Source organism: Acinonyx jubatus, chromosome B1 (genome assembly GCF_027475565.1).
Source record: "Acinonyx jubatus isolate Ajub_Pintada_27869175 chromosome B1, VMU_Ajub_asm_v1.0, whole genome shotgun sequence".
NCBI classification, from domain to species: Eukaryota; Metazoa; Chordata; class Mammalia; order Carnivora; family Felidae; genus Acinonyx; species Acinonyx jubatus.
Window position 1 is genome coordinate 36,689,326 of NC_069382.1, and position 24,849 is coordinate 36,714,174.

The following is a 24,849-nucleotide window of genomic DNA, read 5'->3' on the forward strand; positions in this document are numbered from 1 at the left end:
TTCCATTTAATTTAACATTTATTTTCATTTTATATCCAGATGTCACATTTTCTACATTAAAATATAATCATGCGGACTCCCCCCACCCCTACACCCTCAGAGAAAAAAGAACTTTACACAAATTGAAAGATGGAATGCACAGAGAAGTTGCTATTGCACCCAAGTAACAAAGAACACAAAGACACTAAACAGTAGACATGACAAAAGTGCATAGAAGACAGCTCAGGGCTCACAATAGGAAGGAGCGAGAATTAAAAGGCGAAAGCTTTTAAATGCTATCACTTGTATCACAAGATTAACCTGAAAAGGCAGAGATGGGTCAGAAAACAGGACCAAATAGGGGGTCTTCCAAAGGCTGCTGTCAACAGAGTTTAAAATATCCATACACAGAAAAGCTTTCTCTTCCCCACCTTGCCCTCAGCATCTGGTAAACACTTTAGAAACTTAAGCCACTGTCAGCATGTCAGAATGTAGAATGGATATGGGTTTTTCCTTCTTCTTTTATTATACCCCAACTCTTTCCAAGCAACAGTTCTATTAGTTATTTTAATTATGATTCCTCTGCAGGGAAACCCAGTAAGGATCATTAAGACAAGGCATCTCACTACTATCAGACTGATGCCAGCTGTGCAAAAGCTGCAGGATTCTGTGTCACTCAGAGGGAGGGAGAACAGTAAAACACAGGATTCCCAACTCATATGGACTAAAGAGAAAAAGGAAACTCCTTTTCTAATCTAGTCATTAAGTAGGAAAAAGCAGGTGGACAGTTAAAACCATCTGCTTAGAGCAGCAGCACATACCTACGAGCACAGCAACAATCCAAAAACAAATACTCAGGGAAAAGGCTCTTGGCTCTTCAGACAGGAGGCTTCTTTTAGACCTGATCCTGGCCCTAACTTGGAGATCAAAGCGTTATAATTTCAGACAGTGATACTCTTGAGGGGGCTGAGAGATAAAGTAGAGGAGACCCAAATAATGAAGACATTATTAGGCAACTAACTGTACCACTATGTACAAACACACATCAGTAAGAAAAATTCACCTCCATCCCTGAATCTACTTTAAAAAGAGCACTGATGACCTGGGTTTTCTCAACAGGGGATATTTTAAAGTCTGTTAGAAGTTTAAAACATTGCAACACTGGCACAGCATGTTACCTATTCTTTGTTTTTAATTACAGGGTAACAAGGCAAACTCCAACACAGAGATGGGGGATTAGGGAGTGCAAAAGGAATAAAGAAAACAGAACACTATTTCACAAGTGTATCGAGCCAGCGATAAAGTAGCAGCTAATGCTTTGCAGAGTCTCGAGGATAAAATTCACTCAGGGTGCTCTGAGGGATTCTCTTCAGCATTTCTTTGGGGAAGATTCGGAGCAGTTGCCAGCCAATGTCCAAAGTCTCATAGACAGTGCGGTTTTCATAAGGTCCTTAGAAAAAAATGAGATTGAATGAGTAACGGTAAACTACTTACCACTTATCAGTGTTATTCATTATTTATGCCACAGTAGGGCTGTGAGCATCGAGTATAAAAAAAGAAAAAAAAAAAAAAAACAACAGAAACAAAGCAGTTAGGTCTCCTAAGACTGAAAGCAACCGAATGTGTAAATAAGGATACAGTTAAGTACCATCAGGAATCAGAGAAAAGGGAGAGAGGCCTGCAGGCCAGAGAGGGCAGTCTGGTGTGTGGGGGGACATCTTTTTGGATAACTGGGTAGGATCCTAAATACCTGGAGCAATGGAAACTAGACCCAGTATTCTGTCCAGAGATTACAAGAAAGGCACTTTTCTAGAAACAGAGGATGAATTTGAGGGAGGGTTGTACACACTGAGAAACCTTAAATGTCAACTAAATACCCTGAATAGGTCAGTCATTTTCAAAGTTGTTACTAATTATTTTAATAGCAGAATCACTCTTATCCTCAAATAAATTTCATTTCTTGCCTGAAGAATCAGAGTGGCTGAAATTCTGGGTTCTTTTCTCTACTAAAAGAACTTCATTTTAATCTTTTTAAGGTGTTATGATTCTGCATTAAAAAATTATCCACATTTTTTTGGGTTTAATGTTAATAAAAAATCCATCACATACATAGAAGAGTGCACGGGTCCTAAGTGTACAGCGTGATGCATTATTCCAAAGAAAACACATTTGTTGTAAGTACCACTGAGGTCAAATGTAGAGTATTAGCAGCATTAGCAGGTGGCAAAGGAGAGACCAATCAAAACAGCTTGAAAACCCTACATGTGCTATTTGATGAAAACCATTATCAATAATGGTTTTTTTACTAGAGGGACAATCAATAAAATTAGTAATAAACTTATTCTAGCAATGAGACGTAGAGAGTCAGGAAAAGTGATGAAAAAGCTGGCACTGATGACTAGGATGATGGGAAATGGGTATGGACTAGGCCTTAAGATGCAAAGTGTGGTCAGAGATCAGTAGCATCCACATTACCCAAGAAGTTGTCCAGATACAGAATCTCTAGCTCCATCCAGAACTACTGAATCAGAATGTCTAATTTAACAAGATCCCAGTTGATTCAAAAGTGTATTAAAATTTGAGAAACATTGGACTAATGTACTGTAATGGAAATGAAACCAGAATAGGATATCTTATTTATTGTTTATTTCCATTTATTTTGAAAGAACATGCACAAGCAGGGGAGGGGCAGAGAGAAAGGGAGAGAGAGAACTCCAAGCAAGCTCCGTGCTTAGGATATTTTAAATAAGAACACCACAAATTAATAAATATTTGGTCACTGGAGAATAAATGAATAAAAGTGAAGAATAATGCCCAATTACTGAGCTTGGGCTCAGTAAGACAATGCTCATGCAAGAGATAGATAAACTGAAAAGAGAACTGCTAGGCAGGTGTTCAGCAAAAAAACAAAAAACCCCAAAAAACTCTGGGTTCTGACCATGCTAAGCCTGAGGAGATGGCAGCATAAACAAAAGTATCCTAGTTGGTGATGTGGGATTAGAGCTTTAGAAAGAGGATGAGGATCCTACATAGCAATTTAGTCAACAGCATAAGAAAAAAGTTAAATCTAGAGGGAAAAAACAGCTCAGAAAGAACAGGAAGCTAAGCCTCTGAGAAGGAAGAGGAAGATAAGATATCAGAAAAGGAGATGAAAATAAGTGAATCAGAAAAGCCCCAAACCCCCAAAGCAAGAGGAGATCATTGCAGAGGGGTTAAGAGGAAGGAGAACCAGCAGTGGAGCAGCAGAGCAGAAAGCCAGGTGAAAGAGAAGGAAAAATTCAGATGGGAGCTGAATGGATAATGGAGTTGAAGGCAAAGGGGAAGGAGCTTGAGGGCTAAGTGCAAAAAGACATGATAGACAATTGGAAGAACCTCTTCTCTACTCAGAAGGAAAATCATGTAGAGACCAATGTAAATTATCCAGACTGGGAAAGAAGTCTTCAGAACTATATATGAGGTTTTTATATTTGTGAGAAAACAGTCATCTTACCCTGAGCAATAAAGTTCTTCTCAAACTTCTGCAGAAATTCCAAGTAAAGAAGATCATCTGAGGTAAGGGCTTCTTCTCCAACTACGGCTTTCATGGCTTGTACATCCTTACCAATAGCATAACATGCATACTAAAGAGAAGAAACGCTTATATGAATAGGGATAAGATTTTATAAATGTTAACAGTAATCTGGGCTATATATTTAGGAGTATTTCTATACCTATCTTCATGTAAGAGACCACAGAAGGAATTTCACATTATTTACAAACATAATTCACACAAAGTTCATATGAAAGTTAGAAGAAAAATTTTATTATAGTCTCACTGAGAAAGGAGTCTTCTGGCATGCAGTCCATAGGCACTACTAATATTCTCTAAAACATACACTTCCTCAACATTCAATGAGCTTACATTTTAATAGCATGTGAAGTCAGAACTCATACCACAAAGAAATCCATCTCAAAGTTCAGAAAAACTATTTGCGGTATGAGGTTTGCTTTTTTTTTTTTTAAAGTTCACTTATTTATTTTGAGAGAGAAAGTGTGATCAGAGGAAAGGAAGAGAGAGAGAAGTCCAAGCAGGCTCCATGCTGTCAGCGCAGAGCCCAATGTGGGGCCCGAACCCACAAACCATGAGATCATGACCTAAGCCAAAATCAAGAATCAGATGCTCAACTGGCTGAGTCACCCAGGTGCTCCTAGGCTTACCATTTCTACTTTAAGGTCAAAAGTATTTTTCTTTATGCTGCTTGGTGTACAATCTCATACAACTACAAAAACCAAGGACTTCACAGAATATACAAAGATGTATCCCTTAGTGTTCTGGTGATTGCTTAAGATCTTAAGTAAGAAATTACAGTATCATTCAGGAATACTCTAATTATTACTAAGGTTACTAATAATAACTGAAAATGGACTTATATTGTTGTTGTTGTTGTTGTTGTTTTAATTTAGAACTATCTTGTATAGCATTAGACATGGGTATCAAGCATATGAGTTTTAAACTTGGCTATCAGCATCTGTCCTTAATGGGGGAAAAAAAAAGACTTGGTTCTAATGAATGATTATATATTCTACACATGCAACCTTTATTAAAGTTCTACTTGGATTGGGAGATAAGTACAGTGATATGGGAGAAAGACAAGAGGCGTAAGACGGCAAATGGACTAAGAAAGGTATTCGTTTCTTTAAACACCATCCTTAAGATGACATACATACCAGCTGGTTAGATACATCAGCATGATCCTTTCTGGTCATACCTTCTCCAATAGCAGACTTCATTAACCGTGATAAAGAGGGCAGCACATTAATAGGCGGGTAAATCTTGCACAGAACATGAGGAAAAAAGTACATTTAAATACAAAATTCAAGATTTACTGGTAGTAAAGAAGCATTTTGAAACTCATTATTATCCCTTAAATTATATAAAACTGCATTATTTGTTTCCTAGTTAAGTTCTAATATCTTTTCCTAGCAAGAAAAGGAAGTGAGACTTTATGGCATAGTATTTCTTTTGAGAATCAAACTCAAAATGAAACCTACAAAAAAAAGTACAAGAGCATATTGAAAAACTAGAATTTTCAACATCTGCCTACAGTATCAAATGTAAATAGCCTTCTGAGCTCTATGTGATTCATATAATCACATATGAAATAAAAAGATTAACTAACAGTAAGTAATTCCACCCAAAAGCTGGTATTAGAAGCCACATCTATTACAAAACCATCAATCTTTTTTTGATTATTCAGGCATTAAAAAAAAATCTTGCCATTTACAACATGGATGGGCCTTGAAGGGGTTATGCTAAGTGAAATAAGTCAGGCAGAAAAAGATAAATACTTTTATGTTCTCACTTATATGTGGAACCTAAAAAATCCAAACCCAAAAAACTGTGAGCTTACAGATATAGAAAGGAGACTGGTGGCTGCCTAAGATGGGCACTGGGTGAAGGGAGTCAAAAGGTACAAATTTCCAGTTATAAAACGAGTAAGTCATAAAGATGTAATCCAGAGCGTGGTGACTACAGTGTGTATAATACTGCATTGCATATTTGAAAGTAGCCAGGTGGGTGGATTTGAAAGTTCTCATCATAAAGAAAAAGTGTTTTGTAACTGTATGTATTGATGGATGGTAACTGGATTTACTGTCATCACCTTGCAATACATATAAATATCAAGTCATTACTTGGCACACCTAAAACTAATAAAATGTACTGTCACTGATACTGCAATAAAAAATAGAAAAAAATATTTTTTGTATTAATAATAAGACTGGTAGATTATGCTATTATGGAATAGAATACCCAAGAAAGTTCTTTGAGACCTCTGACTCCATTTTAAGAAAAGTGGAAACTTCATTCTTAGTATTGGCATTCTTGTCCACAATAGGATTTAAGTATACAGAAATGACAATTTTATAGCTGTATTATAAACAATTCAAGTTGACATTTTCTGACAAAATAATTCCTAAAAGCAAAGTCAAAGTCAGTAAAGAGAAACTGAAGAATAGATTTGTAAGATTTACAGCACTGCTCAAATGTCAAATACCTGTCTATTGTGCAGCTGTCTGTCCACGTAGATCTGTCCCTCTGTAATATATCCAGTCAAGTCAGGGATGGGGTGAGTGATATCTACCAGAGGAAAACATTAAAGTGTCCATATCATATGAACAAACCCACAAGAAGTGAGAGTACATTACCTATAGCATTACATAAAATGGTGCTCTTTAGAATAATTTTCTGTGATAGAAAAGTTCTGTATCTGTGCTGTCCAATATGGTAGTCACCAGCCTAATGTGGCTATTGAGCACTTGAACTGTGGCTAATGTAAGCAAAAAACTTGATTTCAAATCTTACCTAATTTTAATTAACTTTAGAATTTAAGCAGCCAAATGTAGCTAGAGGTTATCATATTGGTTGGCGTTATTTAGAGTTGCAGCATAGTTAGATATGTATTGGGCATTTAAGGTCAATTAGCTGCATTCAGAAAAAGTACCATGTCTCCTAGTTATTTCTCTCCAAAATATAAATAAAATTCCATTTTAAACACAAAGTTCCCTGGCAGAGGTTTACCAATTTAATATATACTGAGAGAACATGCTTCGTTCATAAGCTATTTCAAGTGGATACACACCATTTCAACACAGAAAGTATAGGAATGTTAGACAAGCAAACCACCACTATGCAGGCAGCACCAATAAAGTTCCACAAAGCAAGACGTTTTTAAGTTGGTTAAATGAATAAAGTAATTTTGTAGGTACTTTCTTGGAAGAAGTATTTTCATGTGAGAGGCAGTATAGTGTGAATTATACATTCAGACTGTCTGGGTTCTAAAGCTATCACTTCTTAACTTTAATAGGTTACTTTACCTCCCTATGCCTCAGAGTAGAACATTTACCTCAAAACTGCTATGAGGATCAAATGAGGTAATATTTATAAAACACTGAAAACAGTGCTTACAGTGAGTTATTACTGATTCTGAAAATACTTTGTAAAAGTGCTTTTTAAGCACGGAGGTAAGGACAAAAAGGCAGTAACAGAAGAGGACTACTGAATGGTTTCACTCCCGAGCATACACTCACACAGGCATTGCACTGCGTACTTTCACAAAATAAGAGTCCTTTTTTTAATATTTAAATTCTAGTTAGTTAACATATAGTGTGGTATTGGTTTCAGGAGTAGAATTTAGTGATTTATCACTTACATATAACACCCAGTGTTCATCCCAACAAGTGCCCTCCTTAATGTCCATCACCCATCTACTCTGTCCCCTCACCTACTCCCCTTCCAGTAAGAGTCTCCTATGGTTTGCCTCCCCCTCTAAAACAGAGTCATTTTTAAGCAGCCTTTGGTGATCACTCTGTCTCTAAAGTCTTGTGGCATTTCTTATTTGTGCTCTTCATTTGGCACTTAAGCTACCTTACTAGTACACATACATAAAAAATATCCAACTAGATCAAGTAACTTATATTAAAGAGACTGAATTAAAAACACAAAAGGAATTCCTTATATCTAGATCTGTGTCCCCAATAATAGCAGTTACCCAGTAGTAATTTAATAAATGAAAATTGAAAATTTTAATTATAAAGAAAATTGTTTTTCTTCTTCCACAAAAGGATGATTATTATAGGCAGTTATCAAATGAAAAATTTTATTTAGATACAAATCACTAAACTCTTGAAGGATAAACTCTCAAAAGGATTTCAACTCCAAAACAAATGAACACAGGGGAAAAAGGCTAACCAAGAAACAAACTCTTAACTATAGAAAACAAACTGATGGTTATGGGAGGGGAGGTGGGGAGTGGGGGGAAATGGGTAAATTCTACACCTGAAAGTAACATTGCACTGTATGTTAACTAGCTGGAATTTAAATAAAAACTTTTGGGGGGGGGCAGAATTTCAACTCAAAAAGGTAAATGTTCTTCTGTCTTAGAATCAAGTCCTTACAGTGATTAGGTGTGCTATAATCCAAAGACCAAAACTTACCATCATTAGGCATGGTGAGAATAGGGATTTGAGTAATGGAGCCATTTCTACCTTCCACTCGACCAGCACGTTCATATATTGTGGCTAAATCGGTGTACATGTAACCTGGGAAACCTCTTCGACCAGGAACCTCTTCCCTGGCTGCTGAAACCTGACAGTAAGTCAAGAAGGAGAATATCACATACCAGAATATGAAAAGTAAGCTTAGTTAGAACATGTTTTCTTAAACATGCCCAATTACAATGTGGGAAGTATCCTCTTTTAATTTTAAATAGTCTCTAGAAGATGACTTAAAAACCTAGCAACACAAGTTCAGATTATTCTGTAACAAAAATGTTGAAGGGGTGGGGGGGGGCAGAAGTTTTTCTTTTTTCTTTTGCTACAATCATATCACCATAATGCAAATCTTCAAATATGTTGCTAGAAAAAAAATCTGCTTGTAATTCTATAAATCAAAGGAAGTTATTTTAAAACTAAGAGAACATTCTTAGTTCACAAGATTTATTTCATGCCACGGATCTTGCCATATTTATGTAAGCTAACTAATGCTGAAAAGGTCAAAAGGAAAGGAAATACATACCAGGGATCATTTGATGCAGCTTACATATTTAATCCTCACAACAATCCTATGAGGAAGGTAATGCTGTTAACTCCAACTTACAGTTGGAATCAAGGGTTGGCTAAATAATTTCCCAAGATAACAGAGCCAGGAGTCCATTGATTACACAAAATAAGAATAGTTATAGTCTTTCCCTTAGAGACATGCACACTACAATATAGGCATATATATTAACCTACAACCACCAAGAATTCTAAAGTATTAAGCCCAACTTTTAGGTATTACTTTGGCACCTCCAAAAGAGTGTGCTACAGTAGTGGTACTCAAAGCATGGTCTGCAGACCAGCTTTTATCAATGTGTAATGAGAGAACACAGAAAGTAGAATAAGTATTTAAAAAACTGATGGCAATCTGACATCTGTTGAATCTAGTAAAAGTAAAATTCCAGGCTTGTAAGTTTATACCTTCTTCAAAATTTGCTAATAACTCATTTTAACTGTACTTTTAAAAAGTACTGGTCTGTGATGGGTGGAAAAAAAAAACTCCTATGCTGAAAAAGCACTGCAATAGAATGAGATATGGTGATGGATCATAGGGAGTTTTAAGAAGCTGGGTATTTATACAGCATGTCTCTTCAGAAGTCCTTTTTCCCTTTTTACATGTTTAAAAGAGTAACTTACTCAAAATTTCAGTAACTTGTATTAGAACAAACACCCCAAACTTCTGGGTGGTAACTACGAAAATCTTAACATTGTTCCTAAAAAAACACTGAGTTTTCTGAAGGAAAAAGTTCTAAAGAGGGTGCTATCAGAGTATGCTGTTTTATTTAAATACTAACATTATTAAGAATGAAATTCTGAAAAGGGTTAAAAATTGACAATCTGGACAAAGAACATCCTAGGAGAGTAAGTGAATAAACAACTTGCATCATTTGCTGTCTTTTAGAATCAAGTCTTAAATGCATGGAGCTGGTGACAGTATGATAACTAGGCTAATAATTTAAATCTTATCCTATAATAATTTCAACTAGGTTAACAAAAAAAAAGTTGTGTTCTCCTTTCCAATTAAGGTATTTTACTAATATATGAGTGATGAAGCTTAAAAAAAAATGATTAAAGAAAAATAAAAACTTGTAAAGAGACAAGATAACTCTGAAAAATAATCCATTTTTAGAAAAAAGTTACCTCTCGAAGTGCTTCAGCATAAGAACTCATATCTGTTAGGATAACCAATACATGTTTTTCACATTGATAGGCCAGAAATTCGGCTGTGGTTAGAGCCAAGCGAGGAGTGATAATTCGCTCAATACTGAAATGGAACATTAAGTCCTTTGTTACTCAAATTAAAAGGCCAAAGACTAAACAACATGATTCTGGAAATAACAGTACAGTTTCTCTTCGAAGTTTTAAATAGATTGCAGAGGATAAAGCAATTATTACTTTAAAAGTTCTTAAGTAAGCAGTTATTTTATATATTTTTATAGTAAGAATTACTTAATGCTACAAAGTTAGATCATTTTAGAAACGGGCCCCTAATTTCTCAGAACTACATTGTTCTTAAAACAGAGAGAGAGAAACAGGGAGGGAAGAAATAGGCAAGGGGCTAGGTTTCTCAAGTAAGAGGAAAAGATCATTTACTAGGTACTAGGTAATTTATATGTATTATCTCACTTAAAATGCACAACAGTATGAGACAAGTATTATTTGTCATATTTTATGAGAGAGACAACTGAACTTCAGAGCCAAGGTGATTAGCCCAAAGCCAATTAGCCAGCAAGAAGAACTGAATTTAATTAAACACAGCTCTGCCATTCCTATCCCCATGTTGCTTTCACTGTAACGTTTTACTTCCCTTGGCTTAGTAACATTTTTGATCTAAAGCCTGAATGAGCAGAAAGAAATAGCTCTATTTACTTACGTTGGGTCATTAGCCAAGTTCAAAAAGAGGCAGACATTGTCCATTGAGCCATTTTCTTCAAAGTCAGATTTGAAGAACCGTGCAGTTTCCATGTTTACCTAAATAACAATGACTTCATCAGTGCAGGGAGAAGAAAAATTCTCAGTATTTATTTCTGATGAAGGCTAAGCTATGGATCTACACTGTTCCTTCTTTTAAAGTTTCAAGTACTCCCCAAAATTTCACAAAAGCCAACAAAGTAAAAACAGCCTGCTTTGGGCATAGAGAAAATTATTCTTAAATTTTGCAGTCAAGTGCTAAATTTTAATCCTGAGTTTACCCCAAAATGCCAAATTGCAACTTCTCTACCTAGAAATAAATCCAACAATGTATGTGTTGTTTCTGCACTGTTTTAATAACATAAACAATTAATTTTATATGTCATATTAAAACAAAAAAATTATACTTACACCCATAGCAGCAAATACAATTGCAAAATTTTCCTCACTGTAGTCCACTACATCTTTGGATTTCTTTACTAAACCAGCCTGGCGACAGATTTGAGCTGCAATCTGATGACAAGTATAAACGAACTGAGTTGAAATCTAAAATTTTTACAACAAAATCGTTTTTATCCTAAACTTTTTGAAATTGGAATTATAAATGAAACGATGTTCTAAAGGACTTTACCCAAAAAAGTTTTTGTACTTTTTGCAAAGATTTGTAAGAGTAAGCAAGATAAACCTCATGCATGAAAAGCACAATACTGTTGAAATGGGCAATGGGTACAAGTGAGTATTGCTGAAAACCCTTTATTTGGTTTCCTACTAACAGTGAAGCATTTGAAAATTCTCCCTTGTGATGAAGCGCCTGGGTAGCTCAGTTGGTTGAACGTTCAGTTCGGGTCATGATCTTATAGTTTGTAGGATCAAGCCCCGCATTGGGCTCTGCACTGACAGTGTGGATAGATCCTGTTTGCGATTCTCTTTCTTCCCATCTGCTGTTCCCCCCACTCACAATAACAAGCTCTCAAAATAAATAAAACATTAAAAAAAAAAAATCTCCCTTGTTAATTTCACACAAAACAGATCCTAGTTCTCACCTCATTGTGTGGTAAGCCAGCAGCAGAGAAGATTGGAATTTTCTGCCCCCTAGCAATACTGTTCATGCCATCTATGGCTGAAATGCCAGTTTGAATCATCTCCTCTGGGTAGATTCGACACTGAGGATTGATAGGCTGGCCTAAAGTAGTTTCAAAAGATAACATTTAATACATTAAGACTATAGCCATATAAATAATTTCTTTCTACTCGTATAGAATCAGTTATTTTTAAAAATCTGAAATTGTTTAAGTAACTTTTCCATTAAGTAATATTTCCAGTCTTTTGTAGACACAAAATACATGGTAGCAGAACTCAAGTTCCTAAAACAAAATAAATAAGAGAGAAATCCTAATTTCAAAATCCTTTACATTTCAAAGCTATTTATATTTCAGATATACCCTAGTGATATTTTATAATCTTAAAATATTTTATATAAAATTTTAAGATTTCTAGAAAAAAATTAAATAATACAATTAATATGTACCACACTGTCTACTTAAACTATCAAAAAAAATCACTCTCTGACAAAGATATTATAAAATAGAGACTATTTTCTTCAAAACACAGAAATCCATTTATTGCTCCTACCCATGATGTCAAGGAAGTCTTCAGCCAGTACAACAGGACCTCTATCGATAGGTTTTCCTGATCCATTGAATACCCTACCTGTAAAACAGTAACAAGACAGTACAGAGTGGACTATGACTCAAACAGTCATAATTTTTAAGAAAGACTCCATGGAAATATGTTTAAAAGAAAACAGATCTCTGCTCACAACGCATAGCATCCATTTACCAAGCATATCCTCGGACACTGGTGTTCGGAGAATATCCCCAGTAAACTCACAAGATGTTTTTTTGGCATCTATACCTGAAGTCCCTTCAAATACCTATAGAGAAAGAAAAAGTAATCAGAAGAGTAAAAGGGATTTAGATCATAAGTACTTAAATATTATTTTTGTCTGTTAAACAGCCTATATAAAGTAAAATACATCAATGCATACTATTTTCATAATAAACAGAGAAATGTCCCTGGTGATGAACCAAACTGCCAACCTCTAAACCAAGGATTGTGCCTCTAGGCCAACTCCATCAAGCTAAGAATGTTGTTTACATTTTTAAAGTGTTTAAAAACAAAAAAAAGGAAAAGAAAGGAGAAGAATATGCATCACAGACCTTAGGTGGCCCCGCAAAGCCTAAAAATTTACTATGTAGTCCTTTACAGAAATTTTGCTGATCCTTGCTCTATAGTACTTTTTAGAGGAACATGTTATTTGAGAAAACTGGCATTTCTCATAATTGGTAACATTAAAAACTAGGTATTATACAAGACAATGAAATAAACAAACTCAGATCTTGTTTTGGTTTCATCCCATAAGCTATAAATTCTGTCTTTTCATCTTTCTCTTTCCATGTGATTATCTGCTTTGTTTTATTAAAAAAAAAAAGCCATTTATCAGTGGAGCTATTGGGCTAGAATGAATATAGATGCTGACATTTGGCAAGACAACAAGAAAAAATTTTTTCTACCAATAGCCAGTAATCAAGATATACTTACTCAATAATTGCTAGAAAAGACAAGAAGTGTCCCCTAATGTTTTTGTTCAACTGGCCAGGTTTTGAAAATGATGCTTACCTGAACCACTGCTTTGGAACCACTAACTTCTAGAACTTGCCCACTTCTCTTCGTGCCATCCGGTAATGTCAAGTGGACAATCTCAGCGTATCTGGGAAACTGTATAAGAAAAAATAAAAGGTCAATAACCAACTTTTAAAAGTTCCCCAAATTCCTCTGTATGCTCTATCTCCATCATAGCATGTATGCATGTAAAATCTCCCCCAAAGGTATATACTGAGAGTTTATAACATCGTCAGGTAGTTTACATTCTTTAAACACTTAGCACCTGGTACATATACTGGTAAACACAGCATAAGGTACAGAGAAAGGTCTTAAATCCATAAAAACGCAGCAATTAAATTTTTCTTCTCTGTGTATATGTCTTAAACTTTGAAACTAAAGAAAGGCACAAAACTTACAAATGACCACATTCCCAGTACTCAGAACTGACGTTTATTTCTGGGTTGTGTGTGTACTCACCCTTATACTTTGTGGGGAGGGGATAAAAATGTCAACTGAAAATAAGAAGATAAATGTTCCCCCTCAAACTCTCCTAACCAAGTATGTATGCCTCTTCCATTTTTAATATTTTATTTTTTTTAAGTTAATTTATTTTTGAGAGATAGAAAGAATGCATGCATGAGTAGGGGGCACAGAGAGAGGGAGAGAGACAATCCCAAGCAGGCTCCGCATTGTCAGCATAGAGCCACAGAGCCTGCTGAAGGACTCCAACTCATGAACTGAGATCATAACCTGAGCCAAAATGAAGAGTCAGATGCTTAACCAACTGAGTCACCCAGGCACCCCCCACCACTTTTAATATTTTAAAATGCAGATTTCCCAGAAATATATTTTAGTGTTTTATTTACATAAATGGCAACATATTATATATATCATCCTGAAGCTTTTCTTTTTCTTCACTTGATCTTATGTTTTAGATCTGTCATGGTAATAATCACCTCTTTTATCAACACAATCTATTACAAAGTGCATCGCTCCCTGTGTGATGTGAAGGAAAACATCTCTCCATTAAACAATGGTGCATCACTGATTTTAAAACACTCTTTTAAAAATTTTATTTATTTTAATGTTTTTATTTTTGAGAGAGAAGAGAGAGCACATGCGAGTGGGGGGACAGAGAGAGAGAGGGAGGCAGAGGATCTGAAGCGAGCTCTGTGCTGAGAGCAGAGCCTGATGTGGGGCTTGAACTCACAACCCATGAGATTATGACCTGAGCCCAACTTAGACACTTAACTGACTGAGCCACACAGTCACCTGGGGATGCTAACATGTGAATAAATGGGCATCCCAAAATTAATGTTAAAACAAAACAAATGTAGTTAAAATCAAATGACACCACATTTTATTCAAGGTTATTCCAAATTTACACTATTACAAATATGCTACAAGAGCATTCTTGCATGCAGCTCCTCATGCAAGTGGGTTTTCCATAAGGTATTTGGTTACCAAGTGATGGGCTAGAGGCTGTGCCCATTTTCTCTAAATTTTCATACTACTCTACAAAGGAACTGTATTTTTTTAAGATCTCCCTAGCAGTATACAAAGCTATCTTTTCCCTATATTTGTGCCAATCTTTTATTATTTGAACTTTAATTTTTGCCATTTTAATGAAGTAAAAAATAGCATCTTTTCAATATGTATTTTCCAGATTCTCCTAATATAGAACAGCTTTTCATTTCCATTGACAATTAAGACTTCATTACCTATGATTGGCTTATATCTCTTCTTCACTTTTCAAATGGATCTGTTTTTTCTTTCTCTTATAGGTACTGGATATTAATCCTTCTGTAAGTATGTGGTTCTACTGTTTCTTGTCTTTTAATTTTCTTTATGGTATCATATCAAAACTTTTTATGTAAGAAAATGACTTGTCTTCCTTTATGTTGGTGCCTTTTGTGTCTGGTTTAGGAAAGAAAACCATCTAATCTAAGTCGTACAAATAGTCTTCAATTTTGTCTTCTAGTAAGTTTTTCAGGTTTAGGCTAACTTTAATCCAATTGCCTTTGTGGTATCCATTTTTTTTCTCATTTTTATTCTTTTTTCACATAGAAAGCCAATTACCCCAAAAATATTTACGCAGCACAAAATGTCCCCCATTGACTTGCAATGCTGCTTTTATCATTTACCAAGTCACAATCTGCACTGTGACAAGAGTTGGTTTGAGGGAGCTTAATTTTGCTCCACTGATAACAATTGCTTATGCCTGCACCAAATCTTTATTTGTAATTACTCTCTCTCTGATTCTGTTGCCTGAGAAGAATCAGTATCTTGCCTATTCTGAGTCTTTTCATTAATGAACATGGAATCTCCACTTATTTTAAGTCTTCCAACAAAGTTTTAAGGTTTTCTGTAAATAAGGAGTTCTGCCACATACAACACTCCTGATTTCTATAGACTGATTCTTGTATCCAGCAACTCTGTGTTACACCATTGTTTCTAGTAGTTTGCCTACTGAATGACTTGGGTTTTAGTTAATGGTATTACCAAGAAATAATGATACCTGTGCCTTTCCCCTAATACCTTTATACTCTTCTTTCTTTTAGCCACAGCACTGGTCAGGTTCCAAGTACAAAGATAGATAATGGTGGTGACAACCAGGCATCCTCAGCTTTTTCCTGATTTAAATGGGAATGTTATTCAAGTCTCTCCTTAAGTATGTTGTTTGCTGTAGGTTATGGTAAATATCCTTTAAGAGGTTAAAACCTTTTGTTTTTGTAGAAATGAGTAACTTTATCACCTTTTCTTTATTAATTTAGAGGAGCACAAGCACTTTCTAGTTTAATCCATAAATGAGCTAAATTAAGCTAAATGACTGATATATTTCCTAACATTAAATTATCTTTGTATTAATGGGACAAACTCTACTTTGTCACAATTCTATTGATTTTTTACATACTCATTTTTGCTAATCTCCAATACATGACTATTAAAAATTTTGGAATCCGTATTTATAAGCGAGGATAGTTGTCTTTTTTTCTTTTCCACTACTACCCTTTGTCTGGTATGGAAACCAAAGATGTGCCAATTTCATAAAATGAATTGAGCAGTCTCCATCTTCTTCTTTTCTGACACAATTTGCATAAAATTATCTGTTCCTTAACCTTTAAATTCTAAAAGCTACTCTAAATGTGGTGTTATAAAGCCATTTCTACAACTACATATATTCACCAGTTTTTCCTCAGCTGGAGCAAACATCAATGAAACTTTTTGATCACTCTTAAAATTACTTCCTGAAAGATATTTTCTAAAGTCCTTCTCAGGGCACCTGGGTGGCTCAGTCACTTAAGCATCTGACTCAATTTCGACTCAGGTCCTATCTCACAGTTCGTGAGATCGAATCCCAAGTCAGGCTCTATGCTGACAGTGGAGTCTGCTTGGGATTTTCTCTCTCCATCTGTCTCTGCCTCTCCTCAGCTTGTGTACGTACATGTGCTCTCTCTCAAAATAAATACACTTAAAAATAAAAATCCTTTTTGTTACTGACTCTTATAGCATCCCACACTTAGCCTTCATAGCAATACTAACTACTTATTTATATATATATGTATTATATTTGCTTCTCCACTACATGATGCTCCACGGGGGAGGGCCCATTGTTCACCATCATATCTTCTGTTCTGAGCTCAGCGCTTAACATAATTGAAATGTGAATATTTTTAATTGTTTTCAATAACATATTTATAATGAGTCAAAAATGTTATCTAACATAGAAAAAAAAGGAGAAATAAAGGATTAAAAAAAAAAAAAGAAAGCATCCAATCTTTTCCTCAAAAATAAAAGTGTAGGCTCCACTTCACAAAATATTAATGGGCACCTGCCTACACCCTGCACAAACTGAGTGCAATAAATTAAGGCTTTATATCAAATTGCAGACTAGCATGAGACTGTGGCCAGAAGATGCATTTGTTATGCTTAATCTTAAGGTTAAAATTTGTAAAGGAACCTTGTCATGCATAAAAATATAATCTTAGTGATAAAGCTGAAGAGACAATGCACTTTGCCCTTTCTTTGAGGAAACGTTTTTCGATTTATTTTCTGCTTCCAGAGAGGTCACATGTCAAACATATTTCCACCATTACTTCTCCCAACAAACTAATAATTGTGTGCTTCTCCCCTAATCCACCCCAACACCAACCAATACAGAATTATTGTTCTAGAGAGTATACTATATAAATTATTTTCTTGGAAAATATTTTGATCATAGAGCTCAGGTAGGAGGCTTTCCCTAGGATATTCAATTACAGTCTATATCCTATGTCTCTTTTTCTATAATAACAGTAATAGTGTTTTTAATTCTTAAGCATAGGTGTAGCTAAATAACCAATATGTAACCAAAGATCCTTACAACAGACTAAGTAAAAACTGTTCTTTAGAGTTTCAGTCACTGCTGAGATAACCTGTTCTTGTTTATTATTACTTGAAAACCAGTGTCAGGCCCTCAAAGATAAAAGTAACTTTGTTTATTCACTCAAAGACCTTAAAATTTAGTAAAGAAGACAAATACTATTAACAAATAAGTATAACACATGGCAGTCTATGACAACAGCCAAAAGATATCACATAGCTAATAATAATCTATAGGTTATAAAACACATTCATAGATTACTGTTGTTTTTCCTCAATAAACCTATGAGGTAGGATTGACACTGCTCCCCAATTTTCTTTCTTCTTTTTTTTTTAATTTTGCAAATGAGGAATTCTAGGCCATAAACAGAATCCACAGTAGATCCACTACTGGAATCCAATATTCTGTCTTTTGATTTTAAAACTAGTCTCCTAGATAGCACTGACATTCAGACCAAAGAATGGCTTAAAAACAGTAACACAAAATTTAAAGTGTACTGAACAGGACTTAATGCCATGTCTTTAATTACATAAATGTTTAAATGATAATCATAGTGGTATTACCTTAACATGATCTAAGATCACTAGTGGACCATTGACTCCTGATACTGTCTTGTACGCTGGAAAGAAACACAGAAGAGTCAGCTTTAGTCAAAGAGGACAACAACCTACAATTGTCTCTGTAGTATTACCAAAAAGCTACTCTCTCTACTGCACCTATTATAATATGGAGCAGTGAAACAGTTAAAAACTTTTCATTGAATTTGTGAAATATGCCTGTGCCTGTACAACTTTTCATAATCCATCCTCATCCAACCAAAAACATTTTGTGTTCTTACTGTAAGTCACTTTATTTTATGGACCCAGGACACAAAAACAAAGATGGCATAGAGGGGCAGAGCTCTTTCACAAGTTCCCAGTTTTATATGGAGAAGGGGGGAGAGTTAAGGGCTATAACAGACATAGAGGGTTTGTGGGAGCACAGGAAAAACCTAGCAGTAGTTCTTACTTCAAAGAGAAAAGATAATGCTTTAAATAAGAGGTGGCACTTAGCAAAGTAGATAAGGAAGGGAAAGGAAGGCCTCAACAACTTTAAACACAAATGACAAAACTCACAAAGGAAATCTGAGAAAATGTAATCTGTGAGGTAAAAAGCCATAATTAAATGATGTCATAAAAATTACAGGGAAAAGAACTTTAGGAAGTGGGGAGTAGGCAATGGAAGAGGTCAAATAAGACCTTTTTTTGTTTTTTTTTCTTAGAAAAAGTAAAATGTTACTGTCAGTTTAGAGGCTTGTATTTTTCCACTGCAAATTATTCTCTAGGAATAAACTACCAGCCAATAAGGTACTACCCAAATCCTTCATTTCAGAAAGGAGCCAGCTATCCTACACCGACAAACATGTCAAATGTAACGCTATTTAGGTATAAAACAGAACACTCAGGAGACAATAATTCTAATCTCAGAATTAACTAAATTTCATAATCAGAACAGCTGAAAAAATGAAATAAATGAAGAAAACTTAATACAAGGCTTTAAATACATTTTAAGAAATTGTCATCTGAGAATTTTTCATTTGCTTCATTTCTTGTGAGGTCTTGGGATAGAGATTTTTGGCACAAATATAGACTTCCAAGAATGAGGAAACCATTTAATATAACTAGTCTGTCCACTCAAGGGGCTTAAAAACTTGAAAACAATTTCTTCAACCAGAAAGCAAGCACCCTGGGACAAATGCTGGAAGCAGGAAAGCACTATCAGGGGCATTTGTCTTTCATGCTCATAGGACATTTAAACCTGATACCAGATATTTGCTTGAATATCTGTAATTGTAATTATCTCAACAGAGGGCCCCAAATGACTTTTTTAACCTTGGATAATAAAAACCAAGTCACAAATTTAAAAAGCTAAGTTACTTGAATGGATGGTAATGTAAAACAATTAATCCAATTCTCTTTAAATTACAGAAACAGAAAAAAACAGAGGCTTTTTATGAAAATCCTCCCCACTATATGAAAATAATCTGATACTCTTAAAAATAATTCCTACTCCTAAAAAAAATTAATTTTTCTCATTTTGAGTGAATTTGAACATTCAGTTTTTCAATGACTTTCTAAAACTGCTATGTAGAAATGCAAAGGGAGCTACATCTGAAACATGTTTTCCTAGAACACAGCTTTTAAAAATGTAGGAACAACACATTTTCAAAACCTTCACTTAGTCAGGGATAAGAGGAGGGTGTCAGCTGGTGGGGTGGGGGTGAGGATCTAGTTTTGAGATTTATAGGCAACTATGTTTTAACTTTATTTTTTTAATGTTTATTTTAGAGAGAGAGAGAGAGAGCAAGTGAGCACACAAGCAGGGCAGGGGCAGAGAGTCGGAGACACAGAATCCAAAGCAGGCTCCAGGCTCCGTGCTGTCAGTGCAGAGCCCCAACGCAAGGCTAGAACCCACCAACTGTGAGATCATGACCTGAGCCAAAGTCAGAAAGAAGCTTAACTAACTGGGCCATCCAGGTGCTCCTAGAGGCAACTGTTTTGAATAAAATGTAACCAACAAAATTCTTCAGATTCTGAAAATTCTCTCTACTTTTTCACCAAGACTGGCATCTTCTCTGAACTTTTAGCCTCCGCAACCAGATCCTTCAGAATGTCACGTTTAAATTCAAGCTCATTTCAAATTATGAAGTTTTGCCAGTCACAAGCAAAAGCCTGACCAAGAAAAAGAAACACTAGTCATTGTTTTTGCTGGAAACAATGAATCAAGTTGACTTCTATTACAGAAAATTCTATTTCATCAAAAGCAGTCTCTAAATTTGCAACAATGTACATACTTTAAAAAGTCTATAAATAACCATTCAAATTAATTGTTTAATACCAACACCACCAATATACAGTTAATAAGTAATTGTCAGGAATTCTCAATCTCCATTAACAGATCAGAGTTAACTAACATTATTCCAAGTTTTAGAAGAGAAAAAGGACTCTCAGATAAGTAGTCAAGTAACTTGACAAGGATCTGAACTTTTTTTTTTTTTTTAAGTTTATTTAGTTTGAGAGAGGGGGAGAGAGAGAGATTGAATCCTAAGCAGACTCTGTGCCAACAGTTCAGAGCTCGAACCCAGGATCCCTGAGATCATGAGCTGAAACGAAATCAAGAGTTGGATTCTTAACCGACTGAGCCACCCAGGTGCCCCAAGAATCTGAACTTATATATAGCCTGGACTCAGAGCCACTTGTTCTTTTAACTCTGTACTGCAGCTCAAATTCCAAAACTGAACTGGTTGTTTTCCGTGGTCTGGTACACTCTTGTAATTATTAGTAAGACTTAAGTAGCTATACCACTCAAAACAATTTCACAAGTCTGCAACTTTAGCTATGAAAAAGTAAGTTATTGTTGCTATTTAATGCACTGGACAATACTTCTCTTGTGTCTAAATTTTGTCACTACTGCTACACAGTCTTTCTACAATGGCATATAGCCACTGGCAGAGTGGGAGAATCTAATGGAGATGCTTACTTCTTTCCCCTCACTGGAAAGCTTAAAAAATGCAAGGAGACTACTTCAGATACAAATCAGAGCTTAAGCAACATCTTGATTTAAATTAAACTGACATATACAAACCGAACAAATAAAAGCTATAACCCAAACTAAATAAAAATATTACCAAACTTTACATTTAGAGAGTGTTTCACACTATACAGTGGGTCGTCAGAGAAGTTACCTCATTTCAGATTCACAAAATGCTGGGAGATCAGCAAGGCTGATAAAGCCACTCTACACTTAAACTAAGGCTCTGACAAATTTGTTACTAAATGTAAGAACTGGACTTAGAATTGGATTTTTGGTTTGTTTGGCTTTTTCTCCCCCTAATTCTAAGGTTGGTATTCTATGACCCTGTATTTCTGAACTTAGTCTCCTATATAATTTAATAAATATAGAGGTGACACAGTTCCTAGCATTTTGACTACAAACAGGTACTGTAAGACAGTTTATATATACCAACTATAGCTCTTTTCCATAATAAAACTATTTTAAAAAAATACAAGCAGAGAAAATGATACCAAACACTACTTTTTACCTCTCAACAGTGTTTACCCAGCCTTCCTCACAATTACTATTAACAGCCCAAAGCAGAGAGAAAAGTTTAGAGTAAGGCTGCCAAAGACATTAAGCTGCTCTATGAAAAGTCAAAACCTATTCACAAATTATATAAACGTTTGTATTTACCAAAATAATGACCACTCTTCTTATGAAAATTCCCAGATGAGTAAATTGAGTCTGCAGGGGATATTCAGAACTTCTGACAACATAGATACATGTTTACATTACATGTTGAACACATTACATCATTGATCCTTAACTATCAAGCAAGTACTATCAAGTAATATTTATGGAGTATATTTTAAAATCTAAATTTACAAAGGTTTTAAGAAGCACTTATTTTGTCAGATGACATCCTCTTCCTCCTGCAGGATACGATATTGTTCAACACTAGTAACGCCACTTAATGATTGTGAAATTTTCAGAGAAAATTAGACAGTCATTGCATAATACCAGATCCAGTGCTCTAGCCTCCACCTTATTAGCAAAACAAAAACCCCAAGCAATCATCTTCAATTATGCAAGAATAGTAGAGACCCACACCCTGACAGGTGGGTACTGAGAGGTTCTAAAAAAAGGCAAACTGATAATTCCTTTACTTGACTTTTCACTGAGGCTAACTCTGCTCTATGAAATAGGAAACATAAGGTTAGTTCTGAGGCTAACTCTGCACTATGAAATAAGAAACTTAAGGTTAGCTCTGATCTAAGTAAGGTCTTAAGAACAACAGAGATCATCTAATTCAAAATGTTCAATATATAAAAGTTCTATATGTATTACTGAATTTTGCTCACAATTTAAAAGAAAATTAAGTTTTCTTTCCTTGTGATTAGAAATTCAACTAAAATGCTCATGATTACTTCAAGGCTGTATATCTCATTTTCCATTTCTCGTTAACAGACCCATAATTGTGATGCTGTTTTAAAACAGGATCGAATTTTTACAGTGGAACTGCCAAATTAGTTCCACTCCTTTATTCAAAAAGCACACATTAAATTACTATAATAACATATCACCTAAGGTGGTATAATCAATCTTTAGAAAAATTAAGAAGTTAATCAATATTTATTCAGAAGCAATTAAAACTGTGGGACTAGAATCAAGAATATGGCAATATAAGAAAAGGATGATATTCAAATATAGTTAACTGTTAGCCTAAATTCAGTATCATTTATGCTTTTCAGAATAACCCAGACACAGAAGGGCAACTCAAATAAGTGTCCCAACTCCCTACTCTGATTCCACCCACAGTAAGAATCTCCTAAACTATTAAAACAAGGGGTTTAAATGCAGGTTATCAAACAATTACAAGACACCTTCTATGTGTCAAGCACCTTGCTACACTGAGGACACAAAAAGGATTCCTGAGGTTCAGTTTTAAGCATTATATTGTAACAATTCTGTCAGGAGGCATCTCCTCTGGAGTTCTTTTGCCGCTGGCTAAGCACACAAAGAATAGTGAAAAACCACACTCCTCTCTTAAGGATTAACAACCATGTTTTAAACAATTTTATTATTTCAGTTGATACTCTCTGAATTAACACTGAAAGAAAGATTATATGGAAACTATTGCACCCTTATAATCTTTTCCTACAAGTCACTAATGTTTACCTGCTCTACCCAGAAAAGCAAAGCATGCAAATGCAATTCATAAAATAAAATGTGTAATTGTTGGGTATAAATTTATTGTCAAAATCTATATAAGAATGCAATATCTGTCAATTTCTTGAAACATTCATTTATATAAACCTCCAACAGGCATTTTCTAATTCAGATAATTCAATGTAAAAAGCACATTTTAGTAAACCATGGAATCAACTGTGTTTTCCCTCTTCCTCTCACTGCAGTGCTGTCATATGACCTAGTGATAGATCAGGATAGGATTAGTCAGACTGGAGAGCCCTAGACTGGAACCCTTCATTTGAAATTTTTTTTAACCAATGAGCCGCCCACAAACAGGCATTCTGGCAATTAACCAGTGCAAATATTGTCTCACCACCTGGGGAAACATCAGGTGCTTCCCCAGGTTTTAAAAAGAGTCAATTTCCAGGGCTGATCCCTAATTCCTAAGGAAGCTGTGAAGACATCTGATGCTACACAACTGTACTGTTTAGTAATAAAAATAAATAAACATTTCTTTTGGTAGTCCACTTAAAACATGGTTTATTAAGGCAGGTTTTTTTTTTTACAGTCACAACACTTAAACATGCATATGTATGATATGCTTTGCACATAGACTATATAATACGGGCAAAGCTGCTTGGCTTCCCCAGGATATCCTTGCACTCAATCGTGTTAGGTTTAACTCATCAGTAAATGAAGAGACAATGGTAGAAAAGGGCCCAGAGAAAATTAAGAAACGGAATTTTAATTCCTGCTCTGCCAATCATTTAAGCGTTTAAAGTCTGGAAGTCGTGTACTACCCAGACTGTAAGCTTCACACTGTAAAATGAGAGCGTTAGACTAGATGACCTGCAGAATACTTTTCAGCTGTAGCATTCTCTGATATCAAGGTGTCCTCCCGTGGAGCAGCCCTTCCACAAAACATCTCCCTCTGGCTGTGAGCCTGACCTCCATCAAGTAAAGGCCAGACCACGTCAGCGATGGCATTACAGAGTCTCCCTAGGCAGGAACTCCAGACTACCCCTAAAGGTCTATACCAGAGGGAGGAGAGGGTACATATCCAAATGATATGGGGCGGGGGCAGCTGAAGACTGAAGTCACAAGAAGCGGCCTTGCCTCAGAGACAGGAAGCAAGTGCCTGATAAAGCTCCAGTCTAGGGAAGTTGGAGAGGGCGGGGCAAATAGCCTGGAGCCCACCACCCCCAGGAAAAAGTTCCTGGCGGTTCTCTTGCCCTTGGCCTACCTATGTTACGAAAACGTTAGGTACACTCATATCTCCTTCTAAGAACAGACTTTTGGGTCAGTGTAGGGGCGGTGAGAAAAGGAAAAATAAATCCCCCCTCCCCCGCTAAGCAGGTGAATGAGAGCACGGGACTGGGTAAGGAGCAAAAACAAGATTCGTCTTGTTCTCTGATACTCACTGAGGCGAGGCTGGGAAAGGTAGTTCCGGCTAACTGCCAGCGCTTGCTCCCGGGATCCCACCACCGGCCCGCTGGTGGGCATGGGTAGCTCGGGTGCGGCCCCGTTCACGATTCCCCGCATCGCCCGCAGCGCCATCTTGTCTCCTCCGTCCCGACTGGCCCCGCAGCTGCCCAGCGCAGGCGCAGATATAGCAAGGGCGGACGGTG

The 24,849-nt window shown here is 35.8% G+C and overlaps 1 protein-coding gene across 1 annotated transcript; it reads right to left on the bottom strand.

Annotated features, from left to right (window-relative positions):
- Positions 1 to 24,849, bottom strand: ATP6V1B2 (ATPase H+ transporting V1 subunit B2). Its single transcript, XM_015068755.3, has 14 exons — positions 24,643 to 24,849; positions 18,058 to 18,113; positions 13,147 to 13,245; positions 12,307 to 12,400; positions 12,100 to 12,177; positions 11,511 to 11,650; positions 10,879 to 10,980; positions 10,430 to 10,527; positions 9,697 to 9,820; positions 7,954 to 8,104; positions 6,015 to 6,097; positions 4,687 to 4,791; positions 3,470 to 3,599; positions 1 to 1,429 (listed from the first exon to the last, which is right to left on the bottom strand). The coding sequence occupies exons 1-14, from the start codon at positions 24,776 to 24,778 to the stop codon at positions 1,290 to 1,292; spliced, it is 1,536 nt and encodes a 511-aa protein (XP_014924241.1). The 5' UTR covers positions 24,779 to 24,849; the 3' UTR covers positions 1 to 1,289.